A 15,842-nucleotide genomic window follows, 5' to 3' on the forward strand; every position below is an offset into this window, starting at 1 on the left:
TGTGGCCGCTGTCTCTTTCTCAGCCCAGAGTTGGTTTAGAGGCAGCAAGAGTTCTGTGGTGGCTCCATTTGCTTTCAATTAACTTGCAGTTCAAAGACAGATTAATCTCTCTCTCTCTCTCTCTCTCTCCTCTCTCTCCCTCTTATAAAGGTAAATCTAGCTCAATTTTGCACTTGAGCTAACAGGACTGATTTAGCTGGTATGGGGCACACTTGGGCTCACGGCAGAAGGGTGAACACAAGAGCCACGGTGGCGTGACAGTTAGGAGCAGGCCCTCTGCAGCCAGTCTGGCCCTGTGTGAACCCTAAAAGCCTGTGTGTTACCTCCAAGGCTTGGTTGCTCCAGCCTCAGTTTTCTCATCTATAACACGGGAAGGTTGGGAAGCGGAAAGGAGCCTCATTCTTAAGAGGGTGCCGGCAGGTGACCAGCCCATGCTGCAGAAGCTGGCTATGCTAGGAGCTCCAGGACAGCCCAGGACATGGGCAAGTGCATCTCCAGAGGCTGGCAGTGTGCATTTCTTGGGGGCTACGGGCTCTGTAGCAGGGTGGCACACTGAGGAGGAGGAACAGGAATTGAGGCTGTGCTGCCTCCAGCCCTGTGACTGATTCTCACGGACCTGGTACTACTGTTGATGCTCTAGCTGCTCAGAGCAGGTCCCTCTGTCGCCCTGTCAGCCGGCTCCATCCTCCACACTTACCCAGCTCCCCCTGGCAGATGTCGGTCCTGGTGGCCCCCCCATGGATGAATTCCGGGTGCTCCACGATCTCCTGGGGGAAGGGTGAGAGCACTGCTGGAGTGTGGCGGGTGTAGGTGCTCCCCTGTGTCAGGGAGGAGGAACCCCATATTTGATTACTTCAGAAGGCGGGGCATAGTCGAAGGGAGGGGATTGTGGGGCAAGACCGTGGGGACCATTTCTGGTCCCTGGCTCCTTCCCCTGGACCTGTTCCTCTCTGCTTCCTGGTTGCCATGAGCGGCTTTCCTCTACCACACCCTTACACCATATTGCTTCTGCCTTGACTCAGGGCAATGGAGCCAGCTGATTGAAAACTCTGAAACAATGAGCCAAAATAAATCTTTCCTCCTCTCAGTGGCTTTTCTTGGTATTTTGTTACTGTGCTGGAAAGCTGACAACACATTCCTTGCACATAGTAGCAGTGCAGGGCACATCTGGTCTCAAAGTGAATCCATTTTCTAAATGTTTCTAAAACATTTACATAAACCCAGCAGGAGAGCTTCTGGAAGAGCTGGGCTACTGGATGTGCCAGAAGTCCAGGCCTGGCAGAAGCATGACATCCCGATGCCAGGCCCTTTCCATGAGGCCTTGCACATCCCTGCATTCCCACCCTCAGCTCCAGGAGACTCCCTTGGAGACTTTTCATTAAGTGACCCTAATCTCCAGTGCACAGGATAAGCAGCAAAGGTAGCTCCTCCGTGTCCCTGACTGCAGATGTGACCCTCCTGAATCTGCGCTGGGCATGCTGCTGTCCCCTCCTTGTCTGATCCTTTCCAGATTGAGCTGGGAACTGCACCCACTCACACCTCGCCTCCCCAGGTTCTGTGAAGTAACTTGGTTCTGTGTTCCTGCTCCGCCGAGCTCAGCTGTGTTTGACAAGAAGGTGGTGCTGGGGGCCACCTGCCCATGCCCCACTGGGTGGCTGGGTACTTCCTGCTGAGATATACTGGGTACCTGCCCAGCAGAAACTCGGGCACATTCCAGCCATGGGCCTTCTGGAGAAGACTTCCATTCAGCCACCGCACCCCCCATACAAGGTGATGCTCCTCCGCGCTGCAAAGGGACATCCAAGGCCCCCCCAGTACCTTGCCTCTTGCTTTCCAGATGCCTCCAAGACAGAATACAATGCCCCCTGGCCAGGAGACAGACAAGCTGCATTTCCAGGACCAAGGAGCAGACAGACCAAGGGTACAAGGGCAGAAGTGGTTCTGAAAATGAGCCCGCAGGATGGGCAGAGCACAGAGGACTGGCACCAAGGGACTGAGGCAGGGATAGGGAGAGGCAGAGGGTTGGGGTGTGCACAGGGCACTTGGAGAGACTGTGTTTTATGGCTTGACCTATGGTCAGGACCTCCTTGGAAGACATAAAACACAGATGGAGTCTCCGAGGCTGAGGCCTGGACTCCGGAGACCTGGAGGGCTTGGTGGGTCTCCATGGCCCTGTTGCAGGCCTGAAGGGTTCACCATACCTGGCAGTGGTGATGGCAGTGGAGGTGGGAGGTGGGTCCCCAGGGCAGGGAGGGGAAGTGTTAATCACACACGTTGCCAAAGTGACGATGGCGACCCTCTGGCTGCTGCCAGACTCCTGACTCAGTGCTCAGCTCTAGTAACACCGTCTTCCTAGTGGCCCCGGAAGTGAGTGGAATCATTGTCCCACTTTATGGAAGAGAAAGTTGAGGCTCTGTGCTGGCTGTGTGGACTCTCTTTCCAAAGGAGGCTTGCCCTTATTTCTGGAAACACTTGCTCCTGGCTAAGACCACAAGCCCAGAGACCAGCAGGGTACCACACGCCAGGACCAATTAATGGGACCGCAAACACAGAAGTCGTGTCACTCCAACTTGGGACAACTTTGAAAGGCCAACCTGAGTTGGGCTGAGGCCTTCATGGGACCATAGTATATCCTTTGAAGCTGTGCTCTTCAGAATGTCCTGGGCCCCCTGAGGTCTGAAGAGAAGGTTGCTAGCTGCAGAAGCCTGGGCTGTCGGGTAGTAAAAGGTCCCACGAGGCAGGGGCCAGTCCACCAGTGAGCCTGACACTGCGGGCAGGCTGTGGAGGAGCAGGAGCACCCACCTTGAAGACACAGGGAGGACTCAGGAACCAAGGCCATCATCCCTCCTCAGCAACAGCCAGAAGGGGAAGGGATCCAACTGCCACTTTCCTAGGGTCCACCCCTCTACCTCCCTCCACGTCGTGGGCCTCCACAGGCTAACTGACTGTGCTGCCATGAACATGAACCTTGGACCTATCCCAGATGACCCCATCCTGTCACTGTCCCCGCTGCTGGGAAAGTCCTCAAGCTGTTGCTCAAAGGCACAAACTGCTTGCATGGCCCACTGCTGCTCTACGTAAGCAGCTCTTCACAGCCCTGGGTCAGAGGAGGGCATCCAGTCCTGAGGGGCCCTGGAGCCCAGAGGCAGAGACCAGTGGAAAAGCCCAGAGAGGCTTTGCAAGTTGCTGCAGCTGCTCCAGAAAGCCTCCGAGGGTGCTCTGAGCCTTGGCTGCTGAGAAGCTGGCGGTGGCTGGGAGCTGGGGGCAAGTTTGACACCATGGGGCCTGGGATCTCACACGCTCAGGGCCTTGAGTCACTCATGGAGCTGTTCCTAATTGATTTCTGAACTAATGAAGCCCAAACACCCTCTGCTGACCGGTTACAGTAGGAGTCAGTGCCTTGTTCTGCCACAATGTTGAGCTCAGCAAGGGTGCTGGAGCCGCAAGGCAGGCAGGGGCCTCACCTTGGAACCTCACTCATTCCAAACCTCTCCCTCGCCTCTGTGCATGCTTGCCCTTGGATTCTGGCGCCACGCATTGCTTGAAATTTGTCTTTTTGGACAAAGCTTTGTTCCTGCTCCCTACATGCAGGTAAGTCCCACTGTCTAGGTCCCCAACCTTGGTGGGAGGCAAGGAGCTGCCAGTGAGGGAGTGAAACCAGACACCCTGGACTCCCAGTGTGGTGGCGCCCATAGGTGAAAGCCCCCTCCCCACACACACTGCAAAGCCTTCACAGTGGGTGCAGAACTGCCACAGCGGAGGTGCATGCAGTCATTCCGGTGCCCTCCTCCCCTCCTCCCCAGAACTTTCCACCTTCTACCAAATGCCGAGCCTGCACCCCACCCTCCTCACCCACTCACCCCTGGCCGTTTCCACACGAAGGGAACCTGGGGCCTCTCGCTGAAGAACAGGGAGGCATCACAGGCAGGGAAGTCTGGGTCCTCAAACAGGGTGCCAGCCTGCAGACAGCCCTGCCTCAACTGCTCAAAGCTCTGGCCTGAGGAGTGGGTAGTCCGGGCATCCTGGGGGACGGGGTGTGCCTGGGGCCCTGGAGCTGGGTACAGGTAAGGCATGGCTGCTCCCAGGGGCTGTTGGTGGTAGAGGGAAAGGAGGGGAAGAGGTAAGATGTATGTGCTGGTCAGAAGAGGTTCTCAGTGGCCCTGGCTGAGTGACCTCACCTCTACTTGTTTGCAGGGTGTGTCCCTGTTAGACTAAGAGGGGGCCTGCCCTGATGGCAAATAGGGAGAGTCCTCTGCCCGATTAGGGCTCTGGAGAGCTGGGGGCAGCTCTGGCAAATGACCAGGACTGGCAGAGGCAGCAACTCTGCTTAATGCACAGGGAGACACAGAGGGAGAAGATTGCAAGAAGGAAAGAGGGCAGAGGGAGAGAAGGATCACAGGAAGGAAAACAGGGTAAGAGATCAGACTGGCCTGGGAGGTGGCTGCAGTGCAGCATGGTCTGCAGTCATAGCCACCACATCAGAGACAGGCAGAGTTTTGCAGTGGGAAGGTGGATCGTGGTGGCACATCATAGGCATTCAGAGCTGGCGATCGCATTTGGAATTCTAGCAGGGGTGGGAACCTTTTCCTAACAGCCAGATGTAGACACCTAGTGGGCTGTGGGCTGCAGCTGGTTACCTCGGCTGTCACTGCAGCTATAGAAGCCGCATGGATAAAGACAAGGGCTAAGTCCCAGGCAAACCTTCTCTCCAGTGCAGGTGGGGCTGGCTTTTATGCAGTGTGACCCTGAGATAGAGAGCAAGCTCAGAGCACAAGACAACTCTTCTCCAGACCTCACTCTCACAATGTTCCTTTGCTCAGAAGTCCACAGCGGGATCTTGCATTGCCAGAGGATGTAAGCAGCCTGACAGCATTCTGCCATGTGGAGCTCCAGGGCTCCGCGCACTTCAGCATGATCTCAGTGAGTCTGTGACAGACACAGCCGGCTGTGGAGCTGGCCTGCGGTCAATGGGTTCAGATAAGCCTGACATAGATTTTGTGTAACTTCACAATTCCCAGCCGTGGTCACTTGCTCTAACACACTTCCTGTCTCAGGGATCCCACATACCATTTTCAGGGAAGGTATGGGCAGTGGGATTGGAGACACTGGTTAACTCTACTGTGGTATGAAAGCTCCTGTCCCCCTCAGAATTCATACTTTGAAATATCAGTCCCCAAGATCAGAGTATTAGGAAGTGGTGACTTTGGGAAGTGATTAGGTCATGAGGGTGCAGCCTCCTGGAATCAACCTTTCTCCTTTAAGTTTCAGGTGTTGGGTATTTTATATCCCAAGAATATAAAGAAGGAAGTACCTAAGACGTACTCTTGGCGTTGATTGCTTGATGAAGGCAACTGAAATGGATAGGAGACATCCACTGTATTCACGAAGATGCAGGCATTAAAAATCACAGTAGCGCAGGGGTAAGGGGAAAAAAATGAGAATCAAGACTTGTCATGTAGAGGTACAAGATCCCAACAATGAATGTAACTGTACTGTATCCCTAAAATGTACCAATAAACTCAATTAAAGCTGAAAAAAAATCACAGTTGCTTCATCATCTAGGCTTGGAACAGGATCCCTGGAACCTTCTGGGCTGAGGTGACAGGAAGGGAACAGTTCCAGACAGGGGCAGCTGGGATCTGCAGCGGGGGATGGCTCACCTTGAGGCCACGGCAGAGGGCAGGGTGGGAAGCAGAGCCCACGGAAGCCAGGGGGCCTGCGAGCTGTCCTTATATCAATCTCCCAGGGGTCGCCCAGGGAGAAGAGGGTGGCAGGAGGTCTTGAGGGACAACCATATGTGTAGCCCATGGTTCACAGGCTGGCAAGTCCTGCAAGTGGAGTTGGTTTGGGGTGCAGGAGGAGCAAGATCCCCACTGTGACTTTACAAACTTGTATGTCCAGCTTTTTAAAAAATACTTTACTCGTTTTCATAGTGATGGTAAAATTAAAATGCAAAAATACTAAGCATGACTTGGAAATCATGTAGTCTGAGACTCTGAGGAGAAGTTTTGAGCCCACTTGAGCTAACACTTGGGCTGGGGGAAGGAAGGAGAAACACAGTGCCCTCCAGTCAGGGTGGAAGAAGAACCTCAGCAAGTCCTGGGCCTGGTGCTGTGTGGAAGTGCTCCCCCAGGGGTGGCAGCAGCCCTGGAGCAGCTGCAGGAGAGGAAGCCCCAAGGACCCTTTCCTTCCACCATTCCGCTCCTGTCATTATGAGCAGGAGCAGCCAGCTGTGTTTACTGGAGACAAATCTGGTCCTTCAGCAGAAGTAGTCTTGACCTGAACACAGTGATCACATATTTATATATTTATAGTTGGCCCTCTGCATCCAAGGTTTCCAGCAATCCTGGATGGAAAATATTTACGGAAAAACTTTGTGCTAAATGTGTTCTCACGTTTTTCTTTAGAGCACAATGTAATGGCTACTTACATAGCATTTACATTTCATTAGGTATTATAAACAATCTAGGGATGATTTAAAGTCCACGGGAAGGGCTAAGGGTGTAGCTTAGTGGTAAAAATCTTGCCCAGCTTGTGCCAGGCCTTGGGATCGATCTCCATCACTAAGAAGCAGATAGACAGAAAAGAGACAGACATAAATCTATACTGGAGGTCATACGCAGGTTCCATGCAATACTGTGCCATTTTAAATAAGAGACTGGAGCATCCTTGGATTTGGGCTGGGGAAAGAATCCCCCGTTGACACCCAGGGAGTGTTCCTAAGTGTCCAGGGCTGTGGCATCCAATACCTGCACAATGCTTTGAAGTCGTCATCACCACTCATCTCCAGAACTTTTCCATGTTTCCCAACTGAAACTCTGCCAGGACACACACTAACTCTCCACTCCCTACCCAGCCCCTGGCAGCCCATCCTACTTTCTCTCCCTATGAACATGTCTACCCTAGCTATTTCCCTCAGCACAGTGTCCCCAAGGTTCATCCAAGGAGTCCTGTTGGTGTTTCCTTCCTCTTTGGCTGAGTAGTATACCCGTCTATGGATATAATGTTTCCCCCCTGTATCCACTGATCCATGTTTGAACTACGTCCGCCTTTGATCACTGTAAACTGAACAGAAGGGTTTATATCAAACAAATGCTGTCCAGGAACCCGGGATGAGAGGACTGTAAAAGAGAAACAGGAAACATGCGACCACACGAGGGAGCTGTGGAGAAGGGTCTTGAGCTTCTGTGCATTTGGGAGCAGGCCTTAACTGCCGAGGGGCCCAGTCCCTCAGCCTGAGCACGGGTGGTCGTCCCTGAGTGGCCTGTGATGTGATCTGAAGGTGGAAGGGAGCTCAGGGAGCGGTGATGCGAGGCCAGCCCAGGTGAAGCCCGGTCCTCACCATGCCCTGGTTTGCCTATCTGACCAGCCGTGGGAGCTGGTTTGTAAAAAATGCAAGATCCTGTGACTTCTCTTCATCTCAACTTCACTGCCAGGTTCTCTGGAGGGGATCCAGTCCCTTAAAAGCTTTCCGTAAGCAATGAAGACATTTTGGTGTGACTTAAAGAATGGTAGCAAATGAGACCGCCTTTGCGGTGTGGGTACGCGCAAGCAGATGGCTCAATGAGTAGATGGTTCTTGTAACCAAATGCTCTCCAGAGTCTCCCAGCGGCACAAGGAGCAGGATAGTTTTGTCTGCTGACGGTCATTATGGAGAAGCAGAGTGGTGTGCAGAATGTGGTGAGGTGGGTGGGGTCACTGCTCTGGGGTGTCCCGGAGTCTTCTCAGGATGAACGTGGGTGCGCGGAGCCACTGCACGAAGATACAGGGTCATGGGAATAGCAGCATCTTGCCCTGTGTAGGGCTGGGCTTCGGTGTCAGGGGACAGAAACGAGATCAGTGTGATAGAGGTCAGGGAGAAGGTGGCACCGTGTGGTGTGACAGCCGCACGCAGCCAAACCGGGCTTTCCTCAACTGTCAGGGGCGGCCCGTGGGAGGGTAGTCCTTGGAGGGAGCATGGAGCCACGGACACAGCACGCACTATGGTGGGATACACCACCAAATGAAGGGCAGGAGAGACGAGGACAGTGGGCCGGGGCCAGGTGCCCAGGTCAACAGTTAAGGGGCACTGTTAGGAGCAGAATGAAAGGCAGACTCTCCCAACCCACAAATGCTCACCGAAAGGTAGTGGAGAAGGGAATGCTCTAATTCTTGAGTGGACACCGAACCAGAACACAATGCATATCACAGGGGTCGGCTAGGAGTCTGTGGGGACAGGAAGGAACTGTGTCCACCATGCCGGGCAAGTCTGTGTGCTCTCCAGCAAGTTCATACAGCAACAGTCCAGGGCTTCCCCCGAGAGGGCTCAGCAATGCCACCGTCAGGCAGCTTGCGCCACCTCCACCCCATGTGCCAGCAGATCACCTCATCCCCAGAAAGGCGGACTCTACATCACATCAGGAGGCAGTTTTGCCACCTGAGTCAGGTGTGTACCTGAGGTCAGGCTTCTGCTCCTGGGAGGAAGGGGCTATGCCTACCTTTCCTAGAGAGGTTCCAGGTCCCCGAGAAGGACGTCCCTGGTCCTTTAGCTGGCAAAGTTCTCCCTAGTACTCAGAAAGATTTTAGACACATTTCATGGAAAGGAGATATAATACAATGGCCAACTTTCCAGGGTCAAAGCTCTGGGAAAAGCAGGGCATGGGGATCTCTTCCCCCATTTTCAACAGGGAGAATTAAGACTTAACTAATATTTGTCCTGGCAGCATACATGAGGGGTTGGTACTACTGGGGCTGGGGGAGGTGCTGGCAAGAGGCTTTTGGCCCACGAGGCTCCAGCTGAGTCCAGGAGGGAAGGAGTGGGGAGGCCAAAGGGCAGGGCAGGGGCGCTGGGCCTGGCAGTGCCTCAGGTTTAGGGCGAGTGGAGGAACTGGTGGGCTTTGCCTTTTCAATGCAATTAGCCTAGCTCTGCTGCCATCCACTGGGGGAGCCATCTCGGAAGTAACAGAGCTTATAGAAATAACAGTGGCTTAGGTGAGCAGACTGGGCACCAGACTGTAGTTTGGGACTTCCTTCCTCCCTTTCTGCTTCCTCCCTTCCTTTCTTCCTTTATGATTCTTTTTTATTGTGGCAAAATATACATAATGAAATGTGATATTTTAATGATTTTAAGTGCGCAGTTCAATGACAATAAAGTACATTCACAATGTTGCATAATCATCACTATTATCCATTTCCAGAACTTTTTCATCATCCCAAACAGAAACTCTGTACTTATTAAACATTAACTCCCCATTTTCCTCCCCTCCTACCTCCTGGTAACCTGTACTCTAGTTCTGTCTATGAACGTGACTATTCCAGACACCTCACATATGTAGAATTATGCAGTATTTGTGCTTTTATGATGGTTTGTTTCACTTAGTTCCTGTCCTCATGACACAGCATGTGTCAGAATCACCTTCCTTTTCTGTGCTGAATAATAGCCATCATGTAGATAGATCATCTATGTAGACCACATGTTGTGCTTTGATGTACAGTTGTTATAGAAAACAGTCTGGAATTTCCTCAAAAAATTGAAAATACAACTGTCTGACCCAAGTCTACACCTGGGTACTTAGCCAAAGGGAATGAAAGGATATGTTGAGAAGGCATCTATACTCTTAGGTTTGTGGCAGCACTATTCACAATATCTGATATATGGAACCAACCTAGGTGTCCATCAGCAGATGAATAGAGAGGGAAAGTGTGGTATATATACTCACAGGAATATTTTTCTGTTGGAGACTCCTGTAGTCAGGCTCCAGTCCCCACCTGTTCAGTGTGCAGGGCAGGCCTGAGAAAAGAATACACTGAGACAGAAGTAAGAGAAAGAAAGCAGAGTGCCAGGGCGACCAATGCCGGTGCAACGGACAGTCCCAGGCACTGACTTTTATTGGCAATCGACTGGGGCAAAAATGTGGTTTCTATGGAAATCAATGTAAACAAGACTCATAAAGGACAAGACAAAGCATTCTCAAACTAGGAACAAAATAGACAAAATATATGACCATAATTAGAACATGGTCCTGGTCTGAAAGTTTTAGTTGTGGGAACAGAATTTGGGTGCGAGTTACTCTGACCACAGCACATAGGCTTTGACCAGACTCACTTCTATAAACAAGCCAATTGTGGGGTTAACTCTTCATGGCCTACTTTGGGCATAATCAATATTACAGTCCTCTGCATCTCTCCCTTCTCTGTTTGAAAACAACAGGTACATCAGGTCTGGTGATCTTTGCAGGTCCCAGAGCTGTAGCAGGTGAGGGGAGTCACTCAGATGCAGTCTTTGCATGGCTCTCAGCCAGGGCATTATATCATGCTGCTTACAGTGAATCTATCATCTTGGTCCATGGTGGTGCATTCTGGGATGATGGTCACAGCATCTTTTTATTTTCTGTTGAAAAAATAAGCATACCCTGGTCCCTATATTATTAATTATATTGAGCCATTTACCTTTTAGTACAGACTTGGACAACGCTAGTGTCTAGGTCATGTCTGTAGGTCTATTTTTGTGAATATTTATATTCCATAAGTGGATCTAAAAAATTAAAAGTGAAAGTAACAAGATTAATCAAGCTTGTGGAGGCAGCTGTACCTGCCCCCCCTTTCTGTTGATGTAATTGTGTCTTTAGGGAAAAGTGAGTATATCCAACAATGGCTTGGTCCCATAAGTTATCCAGTGGACCTGTGTCACAAGGACTTATAATGCGTCTAACTGACTTAGCCGTCTATAATAATTTTTTATTTTTTAAAACATTTATTTATTTTGTACTGGGGATTGAACTCGGAACCTTGCACTTGTGAGGCTGGAAGTAGAACCACTGAGCTAAATCCCTGGTCCTATAATAATTTTTTATAAACAGCATCTCCAACTGTGGTTAGGGAAGAAAGGTCATAGTTTCAATCGAACTGCTTTGAGCTGAGAAGGGTCAATGTAGGGAAGATTGCAGTTAGGTGCTCTCTTTAGGGAGTTAATTTACTAGGCCTTAAATAAAAATCCTGTTGTAATCTATATAAGTCAATCTGGTGGATTTTGGTGAAACATCTAGCACACTTGTTGAACTGTTTTTAAAGGACTTAAATAGTGATTGTAACCTGCTGGCTCTTAGACCCTTTTACTAATGGAAGCTATACATAAGTCTGATATTTGTCATAATTTTTAACTATAAAAAGATTAAAAATTTAATAATTAAAAAAACAGTTTTAGCTAAAAAATTTTAAAACTCTTGTTGAGGTCTATAAATTTTACCATAAGTTTTTTTTATTGACACATAATAGGGGTGAACCACTAGTGTAGTTGGAAACTGTCAATAGGGTTCAGAAATTAGAACTCCTTCTTATATCCAGCTTTATTACTATGGTATTGACTTTATATATCTTTGGATTATACTTTCCTACTGGGTGTTTAAGACCAAGTTAAGGTGAGACCTATATTAATTAAAATTAACCTCTCACTGTCTATCGAGGTCAATTAGGTCTCCACAGGCATTACTTTGAAACTTATACGGAGTCTCTCAGCTCCTGTCAGTGTCAGCAATCGGGATGTGTCATGGCCTTGCTTGACCATGTTGCTTTCTGTGAAAGCATGAGAGATTTTCCCCTACAAGTGACACTCCTTTGGCACACTTTTGACTTTTATCTTTTTGGTGTCCAACAATCTCTCTGTTTAGGAGGTTGAGTGATTTATCAAAGTTACAGGATCATGTAGCAAAGGTTCTTTCATGTCCTGGGTTGTTTGTAGACCTTGAAGGGACAGGAGCAGGGCCAAAAATATTGGTTATCTTCTTAGCCCAGTTACCTTTCCGGTTCTGGTCTCTAAACTTCAGTTGTTGAACACCCAGAAGAAAAGATCAATAACGTTAGCACTGTGATGGGAATAGAACTCATTATTATATAATTATAATTTTATCTGGATATCAAGCAACTTAAAATATAAAATATAGTTAGACTTATTTTTTAGTCAATCATGGTTGTTCTAATAGCTGAATTCCTGTAAAATGTTAACAGAAAAAAAACTTCAACTTGAGTCACACATAATATTTTAGCATGACAATTATATTATCTTTGTAACACACCTAAATGTCTACTCATTCTCCTCCAAAAACACAAAAATTTCTCATTTAAATCATTATCCTTTGATAGGATGCCATCTAATGAAAATACATCAGCCTATAAATGTACCTGTTATCATAAGTAGCTGGAGTGTAAGAGAGACCCAAACACTTGAATCAAAAGAAAGTTATTACCATAAACAATATATTAGAAACCCTGTACAGCCATAAAGCATGGATTCATTTAGTACACCACAAAATTAACAATAATAACTATCATAATTATATGTATGAAACCTTATGCCCTTTACTTTGATACCAAAAGCATCTTTTCAATAAAATCTTGTTTTTTCCCCCACAGAAAATTTAATCTTTGTAAGTGTAAATATATCTAGAACTTAACCCTTTGATGACAACCAATGTAAACATATTACAATAACATATTTAAGTAATATTTATTGATGTAAGTCTCTTTATGCCTGTAAATGCAAGCCTTCTATAACAAACTTGAAACCAACAAGCAAACGTACATATTTCCTTGATAAATCAATTCCACACACCTTCTCAACATACCCAGGCCTTCTGGTCTTGTATATCTCTCTTTATCCTTCTAACAAGACAAACATATACAATCTTTTCATATCAAAAGTATCTCTTCTACTTATAGCTTTCTTAATATTTTTCCTCCACCATCTCACTTACTATAAACCTTCTATAACAAACTTGTCTTGCTGTTAAAATTATTTAAGTAATATTTATTGATGTAAGTCTCTTTATGCCTGTAAATGCAAGCCTTCTATAACAAACTTGAAACCAACAAGCAAACGTACATATTTCCTTGATAAATCAATTCCACACACCTTCTCAACATACCCAGGCCTTCTGGTCTTGTATATCTCTCTTTATCCTTCTAACAAGACAAACATATACAATCTTTTCATATCAAAAGTATCTCTTCTACTTATAGCTTTCTTAATATTTTTCCTCCACCATCTCACTTACTATAAACCTTCTATAACAAACTTGTCTTCAGCTGTTAAAATTTTAAAGTGTCCCTTTTTTATCTTCTGTTCTCAGATTGTTACACTTTAAAATTTGACTGTCAGTAGAACAGTACTAACCTTGAGTTCTTCATTAACAAAGTACGGAAAAGAGCAAGTTAACCCTGTAATCACAATTCAAGAATTTTCAATGCACAAGAAATTTTTCAAGCATACCAATTAAACATCAACTCAAATTGAAAACAAAATACATTTATCAAATAGTTAAAATTTGTAACTTGATTTCTCTTGTAAAATCTCTTGATATCTGCTAGAGAGCAGTTGTAGTTTCTCTGGCTTTATTTTAAATTCCAGACCTTAGCAGCCAACCTTAGGCTGATAACACAGCACTGGTCTTTGGGCCCGTAAAGCCTGGAGTGTTTTCTCTCTGTTTTGCTTTATGCTTTTCAGAGCTTTCCTAGCTGTTTTCAATCCATCAAAGATTTATTTTCTCAGTTTAGTTCTTTCCAAGCTGAGTGCAGGCCCTCCTCGACCCTCTCTGAGTCTGACCAGTGCGCTAAAGCCAAGCAATTCTCCTCATGCTTTTGCCCCCTCCTCCTTCGCACCTGTGATCTTAGCAACTCAAGTGTAGGGGGAGGCAGCTCGACTCCCTCCGGAGGGGAAGCTCTGGAGTTTACCTGTAACGATGTCACATTTTCTGAGAGAGTCTGCTGTGTGAAAGACAGCAGATTTGGCAAGCAGCGGTTCTAAAACCAAACGAAACAGTTCTTACTAGCAGCTGATTGCGGTGGAGCAGAAGCTTGAGCGGCTCCCAGGCTGGGTTGTTAAGACCCCAAAACAGAGCTCACAAGGCTCCAAGTAGTCAAAGTCTCAGTTAAAGTCTCAAGGGAGATAACTTCTCTTCTTTGTTGAGTTGTCTGGAAGTTATTTTTGACATGCTCCCTGAGTTCCACATCTCAAGTTCTTTTTTGTGAAAATGATGATTATATTTAACTATCTTTTGCATCACTTATTTCTACACTGTGGGCCAACTTTGGCCGAAAGTGATTACCCCATGTTTTAGTCCCAGCTGACTATATTTACTACCTTCTTTCATCTGAAACACATACCTCCTTTTTTCTGGGATTCTGTGCTTGTCCTTGACCTTGATGCCAGAAATACTGCGTTGTTGACTGTTTTCTTTCTTTTTCTTTTTTTCTTTTCATTCTGAGTAGCTTCACTGAGCAGTTTCGAGCCCCCACGATAGGCACCAATTGTCAGAGACTCCTGTAGTCAGGTTCCAGTCCCCACCTGCCCAGTGTGTGATGCAGGCCTGAGAAAAAGAGTACACTAAGAGACAGAACTAAGAGAGAGAAAGCAGGGTGCCAGGGTGGCCAAGGCAGGTGCAACTGACAAAGGCACTGGACAGCCGCAGGCACTGATTTTTATTGGCAATCAATTGGGGTAAAGGCAACATGTGGTTTCTATGGAAATTAATGTAAACAAAGCTCAAAAGGACAAGACAAAGCATTCTCAAATTAGGAACAAAATAGATAAAATATGTGATCATAATTAGAACAATGTCCTTCAGTCTGAAGGTTTTAGTTGTGGGAATGGAATTTGGATGTGAGTTACTCTGACCTCGGCATGTAGGCTTTGACCAGACTCACTTCTATAAACAAGTCAATTGTGGGGTTAACTCTTCATGACCTGCTTTGGGCATCATCTATATTACAGTCCTCTACATTTTTCGGACACGAAAAAGAAGAAAAGTTTATCATTTGTGCAGACATGAGCTTGGAGGGCATCATGTTAAATGACAGAAAGCAGGTACAGAATCCAAACATATTCTTATGCTAATGATTTCAACGCCCAGACCAACCCCTGAGGCAGGAACAGTTCTGCTGGGGATTGGCAGGCCACATAGAGATGTGTCAGGCAGATTCTCTGAGGTAAGGGAAAGAACAGAATGTGAGGGAGGATATGCATGTGCTGAGAGAGCCAGATTGCAGTGTAGCCGTGACTCTCTTATCTCATTCTCAGGACAGCTGCTTGACCAAGAATGACAGGAGCTGTGGCGTCAGGCGCTTGGAAGGTCTCAGTGAGTGGGGGCAGCTTAGCACTGGGGGCATTATTTTGTGGATGATGTCTTCATGTGTACAGATATGACCTCTTTAACACGACATCAGATCCCAGAAGACAGAAATCCTTTATTCTAGGTCTCCCAGCACCGGAGCAGCTCTCTGTGTGGCACAGGCCCTGGATAACCATTCTCAGAGGATGAGAATCATTGGTTCCTACAGCAGTAGAACTTGGCATTGTCCACTTAGGTGTGGTGTCTTTGAAGGACCTCTGCCGCCTCCTTCTATATTTGCTTAGGGTGCCTATTTCTTCTTGTACCTGTTTTGGTTATTTGAATTTTACCAGAGAATGGTGTGTGTCACTTAGGTTTTCACATTTAATGACACAAAGCTGTACATTGTACCTTTTCTCTATTTCTAACTTCCTCCATGGCCACAGTCTGTTTGCATGAGCTTAGTCAATATTTGTTGCCAGTCTGGTTGACAATTTTAGGTTACAACCATGGAATAGCCCAGGGAGGTCCTCAGGCATCTGCCTCCTGGAAGTACATCTGGGATTCATAATTTAGATGCTTGGTACCCTGAGGACTTCCTGACCTAGGGGTCCCCAAAGAGGTGAAGACACAAGAAGCAATTCCTGCAAGGGTGCTGTTTCTGTGTGGAGCAGAGAATGAGGGCTTTGTATCTACTCTCCCAGATTCCTTGGGAGTGCCCTTTCTTGCAATCGGGGTCATCATGGAACCACACCAAGGGGA

General features: G+C 47.4%; 1 protein-coding gene and 1 long non-coding RNA gene across 4 annotated transcripts in view; both read right to left on the reverse strand.

The window, feature by feature from the left end:
* The window catches only part of Capn9 (calpain 9), a 32,405-nt gene extending 28,332 nt beyond the window's left edge, over positions 1-4,073 (reverse strand). The window contains exons 1-2 of the mRNA XM_010621923.3: positions 3,861-4,073; positions 698-767 (exon numbers count right to left, since the gene is read on the reverse strand). Of these exons, the coding sequence (XP_010620225.1) occupies positions 698-767; positions 3,861-4,073 (283 nt within the window). The remainder of the gene's footprint in view (positions 1-697; positions 768-3,860) is intronic.
* A 1,406-nt stretch (positions 4,074-5,479) lies between these two features.
* Positions 5,480-9,887, reverse strand: LOC104860699. Of its 3 annotated transcripts, XR_779770.3 has the most exons (4): positions 9,699-9,887; positions 8,478-8,543; positions 8,119-8,205; positions 5,480-7,752 (listed from the first exon to the last, which is right to left on the reverse strand). It is a non-coding gene; the product is annotated as an uncharacterized LOC104860699 (long non-coding RNA). The 3 variants fall into 3 exon arrangements; XR_779769.3 differs by having other exon boundaries at positions 8,478-9,887; XR_779771.3 differs by having other exon boundaries at positions 5,480-7,809; positions 8,478-9,887.
* Between the last annotated feature and the right edge of the window lie 5,955 nt (positions 9,888-15,842).

Source organism: Fukomys damarensis, unplaced genomic scaffold (genome assembly GCF_012274545.1).
Source record: "Fukomys damarensis isolate Sample0158 unplaced genomic scaffold, DMR_v1.0_HiC HiC_scaffold_10, whole genome shotgun sequence".
Classification (NCBI taxonomy): domain Eukaryota; kingdom Metazoa; phylum Chordata; class Mammalia; order Rodentia; family Bathyergidae; genus Fukomys; species Fukomys damarensis.